The sequence below is a fragment of the Amia ocellicauda genome, chromosome 20, assembly GCF_036373705.1.
Source record: "Amia ocellicauda isolate fAmiCal2 chromosome 20, fAmiCal2.hap1, whole genome shotgun sequence".
Classification (NCBI taxonomy): domain Eukaryota; kingdom Metazoa; phylum Chordata; class Actinopteri; order Amiiformes; family Amiidae; genus Amia; species Amia ocellicauda.
The window spans coordinates 18,202,346-18,220,154 of record NC_089869.1 but is presented as its reverse complement, the minus strand read 5'-3'; the positions used below and the strand labels follow the sequence as shown (position 1 = coordinate 18,220,154).

The window sequence follows — 17,809 nt, the reverse complement described above, 5'->3', positions numbered from 1 at the left end:
ATGTTTAGACTTAAATGTGTCTATATTCTATATTGTTATTAAATTATTGTTTATTAATAGTTTTTGAGTAGCCATCAGCAGTGTAGTCAAAAGAAAGGATTGAATTCAACCAGTCAAATGTTACTGAAAACAAAATTACTCCCAGTGTTCCTTGGAAAGAAACTGCATAATATCTACTGTATTTATTTACACAATGGCTGTACATGTATTGTTTTAATGTAATACGTGTTGAAATATAAGTAACAAAACTATGTTTCTATAATTTTGCACTGTTTGCAACTTAAAATATATAATTAATCTAAATTTGTATTTCACAAGTAAACCTTAAAGAAAGACCTATAAAAACAAGAACAATACTGATCCAGTGTAAACATTGTTTAAGGTTATGTGTCAGTAAAATAATTGAGAACAGATTTAAAAACATTTATTTGCAAAGGTTAAAATGTATAACACATTGGAAATTTAATACATTTTTCTCTATTTATGTATTTATTTTATAAAGTAATTACTTCTTTCTGCGTTGTAAAATGTAGTTGTTGTATTGGAACTATTTTACATTAATTTTCGAATTGATTCCACTATCATTTAGAGAATGAATTGATTATTTGTTCTTTGTTTAGGGCGTGATATTAAGAAATATCAGGAGTAATGCCAAAAAAGTCCCACTTTGTTGAAAAAGGATCAGCAATAAAGAACAGTAGCTACGGATGATCAGAAAGAGATGAAAAAGTGTCATGCAATACAAATTTAAACATTTCAAATGGCATGGGAGGCATGTATCTAAAAATACAAGCACACGCTCACTCACACACAAAAACGTCACACTTCTAATTGGCATAGAACTACCATTGTCCCTAGTACCTACAGGAGCAGCAACTGGCGCGAGCTAAAACAAAAAGACAAGAGACAGGAATGGTGTTTGAAAAGACAATTCTCAAGCCTTTCTTAGAGTCAAGTGACAAAATTAATTGGACTGAGCTACAAAAAGGCCTGAGAGAGATCTCGTCAAGCAGACACCAGGCAGGTTGAATGACTTCCCGCTAAATATATATTTATTAATAATAAAAGCATTTTTGATACTGATTGAAAACGTCTTTCATGGGATTAAAAAAAAAAAAGTTGAATGATCAGCATTCAAACTTTGACAAAACTAACTTAAATATGCAAATACAGATGCCTTGAAAAGGAAATGGTAGATATTAGAATGTTTCTTTTTTTAATGATGGCAATTGAACTTTAATGTGAAGCAGAATTCTTCATCCTTTCATAGATTTTGATATATTAAATAGCAGATACGTTAGGTGGCCATCAAATGTGCTTTGTCTGTGGCTGTCAAGGGAATTTGATCTCATGTCAGATTTGCATTCATATAATACAATGCAATTCAAATTCAGAAATGTTCTCATAAGACCCCAAGTTAAAACAATGAGCATATTGTTGGGAAAATTAAATGACACTGAAAACGGCATCCCTTAATATTTGAAACCAAACACTCCTCAAGCTCAATATAATAATAATAATAATAATAATAATAATAATAATAATAATAATAATAATAATAATGAATTCCTAGTAATTAAACAGTCCTCTGTACTGATTAAATGGGATTACAACACTTTATAAAACTGAATTAAGGCTACAACACTTTATAAAACTGAATTAAGGCTACAACACTTTATAAAACTGAATTAAGGCTATAACACTTTATAAAACTGAATTAAGCCTACATGTCCCAAATATAAATTAGTGTAATTGCACTGGAATCTATAAAGTCAGCTGAACACTGTCAGATAATTTAGTGTACCAGTGTTGCTGGCAATTAGGTTAAGAATTCACTTAGAAATTCATCCAAAGAGCCTTATATGATTATTAAATTGTTCTCAGTAGTGTATTGTATGAAAGACACATCTAGTATCTAGTAGAAATAAGTATGATCTCATATTAACAATATACTTTAAAGGATTAGTGGCTGGGAATTCACAATCTGTTTTTCTGTTGATTAGTCTAATTAAAAAGATTCACGTATAAATGCAGTGGTTTTTGCAATACGTCTGGTTAAACTCACCTCTTCAATGTCGTTATCCAGAGCGATTATGCCGAGTGGAGTTGTAAGATTTGCATTGTCTGAGATGGTTGTGCCCACGGGTGCCGACTCAATGATGTACCCTTGATAGGTTGATACCTGGAAGTAGGGGGCTTGATTGTTTTCATCTAGGACTTCAATATGTAAATTTGCAAAAGCTGGAAGGGGATGGCCATTGTCTTGTTCTGCCTAAAACAAATTAAAAAATAAGTCAACAGTAATAATAATAATCATTAAAAAAAATGTGAACCATGTTTCAAAAGGTCGTTTATTACTCATCTCATGGCGTCAGATGGACACATCCTGGTCACATCATCAGCAGTGAGAAAATCATCCTATTTTGCTACATCCTATTTGTCAGAGAGTTGCTAATAGCATAGGTTTTGTACAATGTGCACAGTTATACAATTAGGCTGTAGCTGGCAAACCGGCGTGATATTCATAGCTGTGTTAATGGTCCAGATGCTATTATATTATTGATGTGCTCTTCTAACCCGTATCTGTATTATGATTTCTCGGATTCGGCTCTATCATATCATAAAGCATTCACACATTAAATACCCCTGGTCGTACCTCTAGATAACAAACCCTCTTTAGTCAAAAACCTCCATCAAGATTGAGTCACCCAAATTAATTCAGCAGGCAGTAATAATATATAAACTGTATTCATTGCACATTGACTACATTGTATATCTTTTTCCATTTCTGATATACTTCTATAACACATGCTCACTCAGCATGGTCAGTGAAAAAAGACAATCATGACCACAGAGAAAATGATTGCAAGCATTATTGATCAGAGAGGAGATAGCAGACTGTGCCACAAGCTCTAAAAATGACTGATTTAGTGGGACTATGATTCTCAGGATAGTTGATCAACCTTGCATATAAAAAGCAGCTGGCAGCAAGTTAATTAAATACACTGGCTTTGATAGTCATGTCATTAGCTAATTGATGACTGCCTTCCTGTCCCATGATGAATTTCAATTGCAGCACAAAGACGGGCCTGGCTAATATATTTTTATATACGGTTTTAAACGTTGGATTACTAAAAATGCAAATTGTTATCTTTTTCAAGGCCTCAGACATTAATTTACAAACTACTTTGCAGTTACATAACCATCGGTTTGCTGCACGTTAGAGTGCACGCGGTCCGTCTCGCAGGTAAGTCACAGCTGGGTTTTATTAAGACTACTTCATAACACCAGGGATTCACCATGGGCTGACTCAAGCATTTATTTTTAGAATAATATCAAGTGTATTCTCTGGAAGGAGCTTTATACTACCCCGAGGAATTCCCCAGTGCTATAAAATACCCTTCTCCAACACACTGGCAATTTGACCCAGTAGGATATAAATTGACTCCTAAGTTCTCATGGAATTCCAGACTTCTTTTTAGAAAAAATAAATAAATTAGTATTTGAATGTGTTTATAATTAATATTTTATCACCTTTAATTAATTTATACTGACTGTTATGACCTCGTATAGACAATTACCAATAATAGTAAACCCTATTAATATACGCATTGATATCTCCAGCAGTACGAGGCCAATGTTTTCATGCTAAATATGCCGGGCTATCTTTTGTCATCGTTGTTTTAGTCATGCCTCCTTATTCATTTTATTCGTGAAAGCTTGAATGCTTTGCTGAATAGATAAAGCGAAATAAATATTGTACGTATAATGATATACTAACCCTATTTCTTATTTTGTTTGCATTGAACTCCATATTGGTCATGTGCAATGTACTGTACACAATTAAGTAGCTTCAAATTAGTTTTCACTCCTGACTGCATTGTATTAAGATAAAGGCTAGAACAATTTACCAAAACACGGTGTACGGTAATGATATGTTGGAGGCTTTTAGGAAGGGTGGTTCTGAAACAGGTAATTAAACTGTTTTCAATGGAAACATAATAAGTCATGTTTAGATATTCATACTTTACATGTTTTTACAAACTGGTTTCATATTTTATTCAAAGAATGTCCTACTCCTATAAAATGGCAAATCCGAGGAACTTCATTCTTAATTTCGCTTGACATGACAAATTATTAATTTAAATGATCAAAAGCCATTCTGTTAATCTTTATTTCATTTTTAATAATAAAGGGAAGGCTTTTATCACATTTGCAAATAACAAACCATTTTGCGGTGGTTCTAACTCATTAACTGCAGTTCCAGAGAAAGGTCATGCTTGAGACATAAACACACTCCGTCTGATTTCAAGGAAATGGAGGTGGATTAAAATCCCGGCAGCAGGTCATTAAGTCACTGTCCTTCTTGTGTTCCTTTCAGGGGTTTAATCTAAGGTGGGATGCAAGAAGAAGAAAAACTGCCTTCCTCCTTCATCAGAAAACTAGAAGAGGATTAACTCCTTCCTCCTCAGGGGTTTAGTACTATTGTTTATTGAAACGCAAAAGCAAATTAGCCATTTTGGTGTGGGGCCACAGATTAATCTCATGTATCACCTAAAGAGTGGCTGTTTTTTCAACCATCCCCCCCTCCGAGAGAGACTCAAGAGTTATGAAATTAGACCTGTGCCCTGTGCAGTACAACATAAATCAGGTAAAGGCAATTAAAAGAGTAGCACTGAGCTAATTTTGTATAAAGAAACATCTGTGGCACATTGTTTAGTTGAATAAATATACTGTGTATCTGTTGGCATCATTTAATGATGGTGTAAAACGTTCAGAAATACAGTTGAATACTCTGTTGAGTAAACTAATGTATTAATTCAAACCGTACTTTTTGCACTTCATGCTTTTGAGAATCCCTTTGGTAGACGGACTGTTCTTTACATCTCCAGACCTCAGTGTAATTACCTTAAAATGTTACAGGCCAGCTACTCATCCTAATATTGATTTAGTACTGCAGGAAACATTATTTTATATCTTTACAATGGTTCATGGTAAATTAGACTGTTCCTCTGCAAAATCCACATCACACTGTCTGGTGATTACAATGGTTCCAAGAGACAAAAGAAGACTAATTGAGGATACCTTGATTACCAAATCAAATCTCTGGTACAGGTCCCGGCTGATTGGCCTCAGGAGTCGCAGCTCTGCCGTAGTTTGATTTAATCTGAAGAAGTTTGCATAATTATCCGGTGCCCCTATAAAGAAGATTTTTATGACAACAACATATCAATTTTAGAGCAATGGCTTACAATTGTATATCGTATACTATAAAAAGCAAGCAAGGACAGTGAGAACAGTGTTCGTGAAAAAGAGAACTGTGGAGGATGGGGAAACTAACTGGAAAAAATAACAAAGAACACCCACAGTTAGTTAAATATGTCGGATGGCACAAAGCTCTTATACTACAGCATGATTTCCACAGGTGAAGACCTTTTGAAGACTACACTGTGAGCATGGGAGGCTGTAAATACCTTCCATCCCCACAGTCCTGTTGTCGATGCAGAGGACTGATTATCCGATGCTGCTTACACAGTAAATTGTTCCCCTACAAAGTCTGGGTGAATTGTGAGCTGTGACTGATTGCAAATGACGGTGTGTTTGACAGATACCCACCAACAAGGATGGAATAAAGAATGCCTGGTCGATCTGACGGAGGCTGGATGTTTCGGTCTTGATCAACCGCGAGAATGCTTGGAGTGACGTTAACTGGGTTCACTCTGGTCTGAAATGAAATTTTGTTGAACACTTAGACATCAATATATAACAGCACCATCAATGGATGTGTAAACGTCCAATATATTTAAGGATCCTAAAAAGGGTTTGATTCATACTTATATAAAGATGGTGAGCCACAAATGTAAAAATAAAAATAAATGTAAAATGTAATAGTTCATCTAATATTAAGTGAGTCATTGAGGGATAGTTGCATTACCTGTGCAGATGAAAATTAAAGAAATACTACATATTTAAGCTAAATATGACTTTTACAGTATTACACATTTAAAAAAAAACTCTCATCTGTAAACTCTTGATACTTGAAGCCTCTAGGAGTGGGCTCTTTATATATAAAAATAACAATCATGAAAGGACAACCAAAAATACAACTATGACATCTAAGAATGGAACAGCTCCAGTTTATGTCTATTATCAACAACTGTATTCCACCAAAAACTCAATGACCTGGAACAACATATTGATTTCTATGTCCTAGCAGTTGTATAATTCTCTCTTCTAACTGTAGTTCCAAGAAATACACATATAATACTCATAATTGGGCAATTGTGACCTTTACATATGACTTACAAATACTATGCTGCACACCTGTAACTCCTGATGGTATCATTTCCTATATAACAGAGAAATCAATCTGTATTTTCATTGCTCTAATCTGGCTGTTAAGTAGAGATCACAATTTATTTAAAAGGTATTGTTAGACACACTGTAGATGCAGGGGAAGTTAATGCAATACATAATCCATTTAAACTGAAAAACAAATCAAGTTAAAAATGATCCTTTAGTGGGAAATTGATTAGGTATCTCCAGATGTGATGTCTTTAAGAAAAGGGGGAAAGCGGTCTGGTCACCTTTCACAATGCTGTAAAACACTGACTCTTCCTCAGCTCGCTTAGGATACTTTTCAAATACCACTTGCCCAGGGAATTTATGGCCGGCAGGCTTGACTGCCACTCTATAATGGATCAGTCATGGAAAACAAGATATAAGGTTCTATCCACAATATCCCAAATTAGATGGATATTCAGGGTAGAACCTTGTATCTTATATCAAGTGAAATCTAAGACTTTGCTTACCCTGCTTATATATGAATCTGTTCTAGAATGAATTAAATAGAATCATTAATCATATTTCAGGAGTGATTTTATTTTCTGTAAACTACTTAAATAATACCCTATCCAGCTTTTATAACAGACCATAGGTTCTTGATAATGGAGCAATCATATGAAGGCAAAATTACTTTAACAACTGGTAGTTAACTTAAGTGCAACTGAAAAATGTACGTCAACAAAAATGATCAACAGTGTCTTCTTTACTGGGGATCTAATAATGAGAAGCGGTGCTTTCAGAAGAAAATACTGTGTGTGTTATTGGGTAGGTCCAATACAGGCCAGACTGTGTTGCCTCACTGAAGAGATGGGAGTCTGATTGAACGTCTGGGTCTGTCTTTTTCCAATCCTAGACAAGTACCACATTCTTTAACTCCAGACTCTATACAAGCGGGGGACTTTCTATTCAATGTCTTCAATTTGTCTTCAAGGTGTTCATTTGGGGTCATGTCAGATGGTTAGGCTGTCCAAGGAAGCACTCAGAAGAGCAGGGCAGAAACACCAGACTGAAAGAGACAAGTCTGAAGAAGAATTGTCTCAAGAATCATCTTAAATATATGCAGACACAGAACATAAACAGATGTAATTCATCAACACTTGAATAATTATGTATTTATGAATACATCTTTCTCATAACAAATATAACCAATGATACAACTGAAAACACTAGGGACAAAACTAGGTGTCACTTATTCTGGATTTCAAAATATCATTGGAATAAAATTGCGTTCTTAGTGACGTATCTAATGTCTTGACAGAATATAAAAACTGAAAGTTGTTTTATTCCAAAATACTGTACTGACTGACTAAAACACAAGCCTGTGGACAGCATTTTTGTATGGCAAGACAAATTATTCTGCCAGAACACCCTGTACTCACTGAGCTTTAAATAAAATGCACTGTATTTCTGGGCAATAGGGTTTGATAAAGTGTCAGCTGAAGAAATTGAAATGTGTCATTTAAAAAAGGTCTCGGCTGCGAAACCTTAGTTACAGACACGTTTCAATAGATTGGTAACACACATATTTGTTTTAAAGGTGTTTTAGTAATTTAAGGAAGAGGCACAACAACCCAAAATAATCTGTTATAATTCAATATTAACTGTGGCAACAAGTTGAGGCTAAACTCCATGGGGAAAAAATGATTTCCCTAGTTTCTCATATAATTCTAATCCTCTGTAATTACCATCACTGTGACTGCTATAAATCAGGTTGAAACTTCCATCGTCACATCTCTGAACTCCGGAAAATGATGTTTTGCAACAATACCTTTTCAAGCAGCTATTATCTCCTGGAGGTCTGCAAGAGCATAACCTCGGGTGTAGGAAAAACACGGAAAAAGGAAATATAAATTGAATTGTTATGCCCATGTGCATTGCGCATTGTGGATTTTACTCTCTGGTAGATATGAAAGATATGGGTTCAGGGCTCTGAGAATCCACACTGATACATACTACATTTTTTTCATAATCTGATGTATAATACAGTTATGTACATGTTTTCCTTGCCATATACAGATTTAAGTGCCAGGGAATTTATTATTAAGAATTTCAACAGCTTTTGTTGTGAACGTTAAGAAACTCAAGAGATCACCCACCCCTAACGACAGGCCACTATTTCATTGATATACATACATAAAATACTATTGATACTGTTTAGTGTAGGCACTATATAATATTTTGTTAACAGTTTGTTAACCTCTCGTCTGGTCACTGTTTTTCTTTGTTTGTTAAATTACCTCTTTACAATACTCTTCATTACTTTCTTGACCCCCGTTTAGAGTTTCTGATGGTTTCCTTATCCGAATAAAGGTTTTCTAGCTGAACTCTGCCTGTCATACAAGCTGTCTTTTCTGTTTACTGAGAGAGAAATGTGCTCTGCATTGCAAAGGGTAAAAGATGCATGGGAGTTATAGAGGTAAATCAAATTCTCTGTCATATTCCCACTTTGATTGGATATTAAACTTTTGCTCTGTCACGTAGGCACGGACCAAGTCCTCTTTATAGTAACATGTTGGCTCCACCGCAATAGCTTGTAAGTGTGATGATTTTTGTATTCCCAGTGCTCCAGTACAAACATACATTACAACACACAAGACAGATATACATATATATAGGGACATGTTACTGTATCATTATACAGACTGTCAATCAGTGAGTAATGATCTCCATTGCACTCAAAACGGAGCTCCGTTTAACCAGGAAGCCCAATCCCGTTCAATCATACCACTATTATGATAAAACTCAGTGATTCCAGTAAGAATAACAAGTACCTATATCACTACTCAGTACTTAAGCGTATATTTCTATATGGATGACATCACTTTAAACTGTCAAGCACATGTACATATACTTACTTAACACACCAAACTACCATAACATATTTAAGTTTGGTATATTCCGACTAACCAGTGCATTGCATCATCACAGTGCAGTTAAATCTAACACCTGCACGGACACTCGGCTTTGATCACCGGACCCACAAGACAGAGCTTCTGCAAACCCAACTGACAAAACACACACACAACAGATATGTATGATCAAGAATGTTATGCTGATAATCGTGTCTGTGTTTATCATTTCACGGTATCATATGGTGACATGACTACTGAATGAATGTGTTTGCTGGTATATGATCGAGGGGAATGCTAGCATTACTCAGCATGTCCATGCGATTACTATCATGCACTGTGTGTATATGATACGGTATGTCAAGTAAGTAAAAGCACTGCCGTGAGCAGTGAGTCACATGCTCTTATCAATGGTCATCATACACAGAAATACTGAATACAATATTAAGATTCTGTCCTCTGATTATGCAAAGCTGAAACTGTAAACACAATGATTTTAGTTTTAGATATTTGATTATTTGTCAACGTCCTGGGGTGAGCATTCTGAGCCAACAATTCACCTCAGATGCACTAGAAACTGACCCTGACCTCAAACAAGTATAATGATGTCATTGACCCTTTAAACTCTGAAAGCAAAGCCTCATTTACCAACAAATGTTAATCCTGTCGATATTCCACGACTTATAATATTATAATGAAATAAATAATAATACACTTAATCCAACTGGGGATCGGCTCCTCATCTCATGACAATCTTGAAAGTCTTGAAGTCCTCAGAGTCTTGAAATAACATCTCTTCTACTTGTTTAGCTGAAAATGTTGATAATGCAGCAGCTCCGGACTAGTTTTGTGTCTTTTAATGAGATCTTTCCAAAACAACCCAAGTTATAAAATCTGCAGATTCTCTTCTGCATCCCTTGATGTTTACAAGGTTATAGCTTCCGCAAGACAGCTAGGCTCAATATATCGCAAAAAAGCCTTATCGATCAAACAAGACAAGACCTGTTGATTTACGATGTTCGTACACCGAGATATTGGAAATGATGTGCATGGACGCCGGTGTCTCCCCACACCCTCACCCCCCGCAACAACTCACAATCCAACTCACAATGCCCCCCCACAGAAACGAATGTTACGGCAGCGCTCACAGCTGTACAGGAGGAAGCGATGCAGGGAAATATATCAGTTCTGGGCAGGTTTGTTAATCCTTCACTGACAGGCAAACACAGCATTGTGCGAAGGCATTTCACTTCCACTGTACATCCCCCAAAATCAGCTTAGAGAGGCCTTTCACAAACGCTTGCTGATTAAACTATTATTCTGCATCGCAATTAACCATCTTAAAAAAATAAAGGAGAACAAAAGAGAATGCACAATAACAAAGTACAAAAGTATAAAATGCTCAGAAAAGGATAATGCAGATGACACACATTACTGTTGCAGCTGTTTCCCAGTAACTGAAATAATTATGAAAGGATTTGATTTTTAAAAATGGCTTTTGGTGTTGAAGTTGTTCGCATGAGAAACGTGTATATCACACTCCGGATAAAAGTGCTGCCTTTGGAGGATTCGGCAGATCCTCTGTTCTACACAGTTAACAGCCCATAAACTCTAAATCATGCATTATACATCATGCAACTCAACACAGCACACTCACATGTCTTATTTTACCACAAGTAGTGTCGTATCTGAACTCACTTGAGATTCAAATTCAAACAATTTACATTATTTTGTTACTCTTAGTTTGCACACCGGAGGAAAATCATATGCATTAAAAGTTATTGTAATAACTATATTGTAATTCAATAATGTGTAAATTCAGATCTAAATACAGCTGTAAAAATCGTGCTCTTGGTAAAATAAATAAACAAAATAAAATCTAAGTTATCAGGTTGGACATATTTTATAAGATGACAGGCGATATTAAACATCAGAATGACAGGTGGATTTTTCAATGCATGTGTTGCTTTTAATATAATGAAGATTTATAAGGTGTGTAAAACATTAATTTAGAATTATGACGCTTCAGTAGTTATCATCATTAACATGAAGCTAAACAGTCTCTCCCCCAGTCAAAGAGCCAGGAAAGCAGGTTTAAAATTGGGGAAACTTGACACAGCCATGAAATATCACCAAGGTTTACCTGCCACTGGAGGATTTTTCATTAGTATTTAAGCTGGCAGAGTATTTAAGTTCTGACAGCTTCCCAACCTGGCTTCTGACATTTCTCAATTGTCTGACCATCACCTGTCCCGTTTCAAGCTGCTGTTGTACAGGGCAGAGCGCGGTGAGCAGGGGGTCAGTCTCTGTTCTCATGACAGTTTGATCTCTGGCATCATTAGATACAAATGTATTACTGGAGCTATTCTGTGCCTCGCTCTCTCTCAGCAAGTCCTTTTATCTGCTGAACACTTCCGTATTTCTGTAAATCCCTCAAGATTACCAGTGGTCAGATTGTTTTCTTTTTGTATTTACAACCCCAATTCCGAAAAAGTTGGGACAGTATGGAAAATGCTAATAAAAACAAAGAGGAGTGATCTGTAAATGTACTTTGACTTGTATTTTAACAAAAAATGTATAAAGACAAGGTATTTGATGTTTTACCTAATCAAAAAGTTGGGACAGGGGCAATTTAGGACTAATAGTGATGTGACAAGTTGAAATAAGAAGGTGATGTGAAACAGGTGAGGCAATCGTGTAATCATAGTATATAAGGAGCCTCCAAAAAAGGCCTCGTCCTTCAAGAGCAAGGATGGGTTGAGGCTCGCCAATCTGCCAACAGATGCGTCAGCGAATAATCCAACACTTTGAGAACAACATTCCCCAAAGACAAATCGATTTTGGGCATTTCACCTTCTGCAGTGCACAATATAATTAAAAGATTCAAGGAATCCGGTCAAATCTCGGTGTATAAATGGCAAGGCAGAAAACCACTTCTGAATGCGCGTGATCTCCAATCATTCAGACGTCACTTTTTTAACACCGTCATGAGTCTGTAATGGATATCCTGACATGGGCTCGGGAATACTTTGGTAAACCTTTGTCAGTCAACATCATTCGCCGCTGCATCCACAGATCAACACTGTCCAGAAGCGCCGCCGACTTCTCTGGGCTCGGTCTCATCTGAGATGGACAGTAGCACAGAGGAATTGTGTTTTGTGGTCCGACGAGTCAACATTTCAAATAGTTTTTGGACAAAACAACCGTCGTGTTCTCCGGGCCAAAGAGGAAAAGGACCATCCAAGCTGTTATCAGCGTCAGGTCCAAAAGCCAGCGTCTGTCATGGTACGGGGGTGTGTCAGTGCCCATGGCACGGGTAACTTGCACATCTGTGAGGGCACAATTAATGCAGAAAGATATGTACACATTTTGGAGCAACATATGCTGCCATCCAGACGTCGTCTTCTCCAGGGACGTCCCTGCATTTTCCAGCAGGACAACGCCAAACCACATTGTGCCCGGATTACAAGCGCATGGTTGCGTAAGCAGAGAGTGCGGGTGCTAACATGGCCTGCTTGCAGTCCTGACCCGTCTCCCATTGACAATGTGTGGCTCATTATGAAGCGCAAAATAAGGCAACGAAGGCCCCGTACAGTTGCGCAGCTAAAGAAATGCATAATGGATGAATGGAGGAAAATTCCGCTTGCTAAACTTAACTAACTGGTGTCTTCAGTGCCCAAACGCTTAATAAGTGTTATTAAAAGAAAAGGTGATGTTACACAGTGGTAAACAGTCAACTGTCCCAACTTTTTTGGAGTGTGTTGCAGTCAGATTTGAAATGAATGTATATTTTCAAAAATAAATTAAATTTACAGTAAAACATCAAATCATGTGTTAATAATGTGTTTCCAATATAGTACAGGGTGAACTGAACTGAACTGACTCTTTTTGTTTGTTTTTTTGCACTTTCCATATTGTCACAACTTTTTTGGAATTGGGGTTGTAAGTATTATTTATTTATTAATTTAGGTAAGTGTTGAACCTGGCTTTCCCATACTTCCTGCATGAAACATTTATTGTACAGTTTTTTATTTGGTTTCTCACATTTCTTCACATAACATAAATTGGTTCCTTGATCATATTTATCCCGTCTACATTGCTTTAAAGACCTTGGAATTTGCAATTATTGATCATCATGAACCTATTTCAGTCAGCTTATGGTACATAAGAAACATAAGACAGTTTACAAATGAGAGGAGGCCATTCGACCCATCGTGCTCCTTTGGTTGCTTGTTTGGTGTCCATTAATAACTATGTGATCCAAGGATCCTATCCAGTTTATTTTTAAATGTTCCCAAATATTCAGCTTCTACCACATCTCTGGGGAGTTTGTTCAGATTGTGACGCCTCTCTGTGTGAAGAAGTGTCCCTGGGTGCGTGTGTCCCTGCTGATCTGGAAAAGCTCCTCTGGTTTGATGTGGTCGATGCCTGTCATGATTTTGAAGACTTGAATCAAGTCCCCACGTAGTCTCCTCTGTTCCAGGGTGAAAAGGTTCAGTTCCTCAGTCTCTCAGTAGGACTTTCCCTTCAGACCTGGAATAAGTCTGGTTGCTCTCCTCTGAACTGCCTCTAGAGCAGCGATATCTTTCTTGAAATGTGGAGCCAGAACTGTCCACAGTATCCAGATGAGCTCTAACTAGTGCATTGTACAGTTTGAACATCACTGCCCTTGTTCTCAGTTCTACACTTTTGACAATATACCCTAACATTGTGTTTGCCTTTTTTATTGCTTCCCCACATTGTTTGGATGGAGAAAGTGAGGAGTCCACATAGACTTCAATTCCTCCCATAGTGTAATTATATTGGACATTTTTGTTACCTGCATGTAATACCTTGCACTTGTCCACATTGAATTTCATCTGCCAGGTGTCGGCCCACAACTGAATATTATCTGAGTCCCTTTGAATAGCCTGTGCTGCCGAGATTGTATCTGCTCAGCCACCTATTTTAGTATAATCTGCAAATTTGACAAGTTTGCTAACTATCCCAGAGTGCAGATCATTAGTATAGATTAGACAAAGTCAAGGCCCTAGTACTGATCCCTGTGGAACTCCACTAAGTTTCCTTTGCAGCTGCTTTTGATTGTATAGTATCATAGTCCTCTTTTGAAAAGCTTGCAGGAGTGAATTAAATGGCCCTCATAGTTGACTGATCATATATATGTTATCTCCTCTTATCTTTCTTTTGCTTGTGGTGTTCCACAGGGCTTTGTCCTCGGTACACGGCTTTTCACCGCTTACATGTTAAATTTAGTTAATATAATACACTGTCATGATCTTAATTTATATGAATATGCTCTATCACTGCACTGTGACTGCTTGGTTGAGGTATGCCTGGGGCTTTTCTCCGCTTAATATTAGCAAAATGTAATTCAATGGATACACATTTCCTTATATTTAAAGCTGAATATTGGTATGTAAAAATATATAATGTGACGAATGACAAATTCATCAGCCTAGAAAATCTTATCACGAAATGAACCACATTCAATTAACATTAAAAAATGAAGATACAAAATTTGGAATTCATGTAATTAGATCATTTTACATTACTTTATATTTTAAGCATGTATTCCCTGTGGCTTTGATACTATACACAAACAAAACTAATCTGTGACTCATTTAGAAGAAACTGAAATATTAGAAATTTACACATTTGATACAAACACGGAATCAGGAATAAAATAAATAAATACAAAGCTAGAATAGTTTGTTTAATATTATTTTATAAAAGAAACATTTGTGCTCAGCCCAAACCAAAACATTACTAGTGGCTGTCCTTCAGACTGGCAAACTATATTTGTTTCTCACTTCAACAGGCCATTGTACCACTCATTACACAGCAAGAACCCGACCGTATTGAGAAAGCTGAGCTTCCCTGCTTAATTAATGAGCGGGAAAGACATGGAAACGCACACCAATAATAATAATAGAAAAGGACACCTGTCAAAGTTGACTAATTTATGATGGTCATGGTATCTGTTCCCTTAAGACAAACAAACAACTTAAGTAACAGAGTACAACAAAACATCAAACACACACTCGATAGAATATAAAATAAGGAATGAAAGGGGCGGAAATACATGTAAATATATATTTAGAACTAGATACAGAGATAGATAAGCTTCTCTTTTTTCTTTTTCCTCTCTTCTGGCCACATACAATTCTATTTGTTTATGAAAAGATTTAGATAAGTACTTGAGCGCAGCAAAGAAAGACATGTGGTGTGAAAAAGAGCCAGACAAGAAGATAAAGTGGGGAGTTAAAATTGTTCACAGAGATATGATGGACAGGCTTGGTGAGCGACGGAAACCTTGGCGAGAAGTTTCTGCAGCGGGGGTCTGATAATAGCCGATGTTTGTGATGCTGATGAATACCTGATCATAGGCCTTCGTTGTCGCACATTGTGTTCTCTCTGACAGGCGTCATAAAATGTGTCCTTGAATGCATTTGTTAACAACAAAGTCAAATCCTCCTGAAGATTACAGTCGCCGGGGTTTAAAGGCATGTTGCTTGTAATACTTGCAGTTGGTCATTTGGTCAAAGACTTTGAACCCAGTTTAATTTAGGTAGAATAATACATTCCCAGCTTTACTGCTTGTTAAAGGTTATCACAGCACCTGATATAAACTTTGCAGAAAGGATTGTTTGGGGAAATGGCCCTAACCAGCACTGAAAATTGATTTTTTTGAATGTCAAACATTCTTGACATAGCATAGCATATTGCTTGAGTGGTACAAATTATGTTACCAATTCTAGAACGCAAGGCCCTGCTTTCTTTAAGGTCGATACATACTGTAGAAAGCGTTTATCACAACTTTCAACATATGTTATCTTATTTAAGGCCTAATTCTATTCACTATTATGCAAACTTTGTGATTACACAACACTTCTCTTTTCTCTACGACTTTCAAACAACTCACAGCACAGAAAATACTTTTTTTAAACGATCAAACCCATATTTTTCACAAAGTCTGAAAAACAAAAACAATTATAAGTTGTCTTCAGATTTATAGCAGTTGCATTGCTTCTAAAACAAAATCTAGAGTCAAGATAAAGACATTTTCATCTTCAAGTGACACACACACACATTATTATTATTTGGTAAATAATGTTTGCTGGATATCAATGAAGTAATACAGTGATTCCCTAATTTTCTCTTGACCCAGCTGGGGCATTTGTCGCCTGATTTAATACGAGGGCCTCTCAGAAAAGAAACATAAGTGACAAAGATGTATAATTCTGAGCAACTGAAGCACGCTGATAAGGAACCACACAAGAGATGCTGTGTTTGGTGGTATTATTCAGACGCTTATGAAAGAAAATGTGTACATAAATATGACATTTGAGGAAAAGGTTGTCTAAAGAGGACTTCAGTGAATATTTTCAATCAAATCCAGATCTTTTCAGGAATCAGCAATACAAGTGCCTTCACAAGAGGCCTGTAAAATTCACTTTTGTCTCCCTTTTTCATTTACGTGACTGTCCTCTGAATACGCTCAAGGTTCTCTCGTCGGCAACGACACATTTTACATTTAAATTAGTAACAGTTTCTATTAATCAGTGTCACCACTCGAGGTACTGAAGCCGAATGTGTAAAACTAATTACCTGTGAATCCACGATCTTGTAATTTTTGCCTTTTCATGGTTCGCTTGTTTGTAGTGGCATTTAGATTTTAGCAAATCTTATCGAGAGATTGCACATTGAGAGCAGGCAGTGTATTAAAACATTGGATATCAATAAAAATTTAAAGTGACAGCCCCCTTTGATTATTTTACTATTATACTGTAAATATCTATGTATATGTACACACAGGCACATACAAAGAAGCACTTTGTGTTGCTGTTACTTTTGTTAAGTTTCTTTACTTTTGAATATTTCAAATCTATTTAAGTAGAAAAAATCATTGTAAGGATACTAAATAAAGTAACATTAAAACAGTTCCACCTAAACATAAATAAAAAATCTAGCCATCATATGAGTTACACTTAGAAAATAAATATATATGGGTATTTGCTTTTCCTTGCGTACAGATAATTTTGCAGCAAAATGCTATCAAGTGCAATGGGCCGTCAATCCATTTCTGCTTATTATGCACGGTACTCCTCTTCTGCTACTAAATAGAATAATTATTTTAATAGAGGGCATGCTTGTGTGGTTTACTGTAATAGTCAATATAAAACAAATGAACTGGATATAATTTATCATCTTGAAAGCCATGATTAAGCCTATGGGACTCAAAAACATCAGAAGAGAGGACCACGGTGACGTTTATTACAGGACGAAGCTTCCCACGACTAAAATGATTGAAAAATAACACAGTGAGTACAGTTTAACAACGCCTAACAATCATTCCTGAAGAGGGAGAATTAACACGTTAAAGGAGTAATGTCCTGTCACCTGCATTTTCCTGTTATTTAGTTTTTTTTATTCCAAATTCTGCTCTTTTGGATGGGTTTGCTATTCTTGTTCGGGTTAGGGTCTCAGTCGAAGTGCTAACTAATCTAGCTAGTAAAAACAGCTGCTGAAAAGACTTCTAAAGCTGAACATCAAGCAGTACCAAGTGGTTCAATAATTAGTGTTGCAAGAACTTCAATGGAGAGAATTAAGATCTA

General features: G+C 36.4%; 1 protein-coding gene across 1 annotated transcript in view; it reads right to left on the bottom strand.

The window, feature by feature from the left end:
* pcdh15b (protocadherin-related 15b) overlaps nucleotides 1-17,809 on the bottom strand; it is a 139,122-nt gene that overhangs the window by 80,849 nt on the left and 40,464 nt on the right. Inside the window, exons 8-10 of the mRNA XM_066693290.1 lie at nucleotides 5,617-5,725; nucleotides 5,086-5,198; nucleotides 2,066-2,272 (exon numbers count right to left, since the gene is read on the bottom strand). Coding sequence (XP_066549387.1) covers nucleotides 2,066-2,272; nucleotides 5,086-5,198; nucleotides 5,617-5,725 — 429 coding nt within the window. The remainder of the gene's footprint in view (nucleotides 1-2,065; nucleotides 2,273-5,085; nucleotides 5,199-5,616; nucleotides 5,726-17,809) is intronic.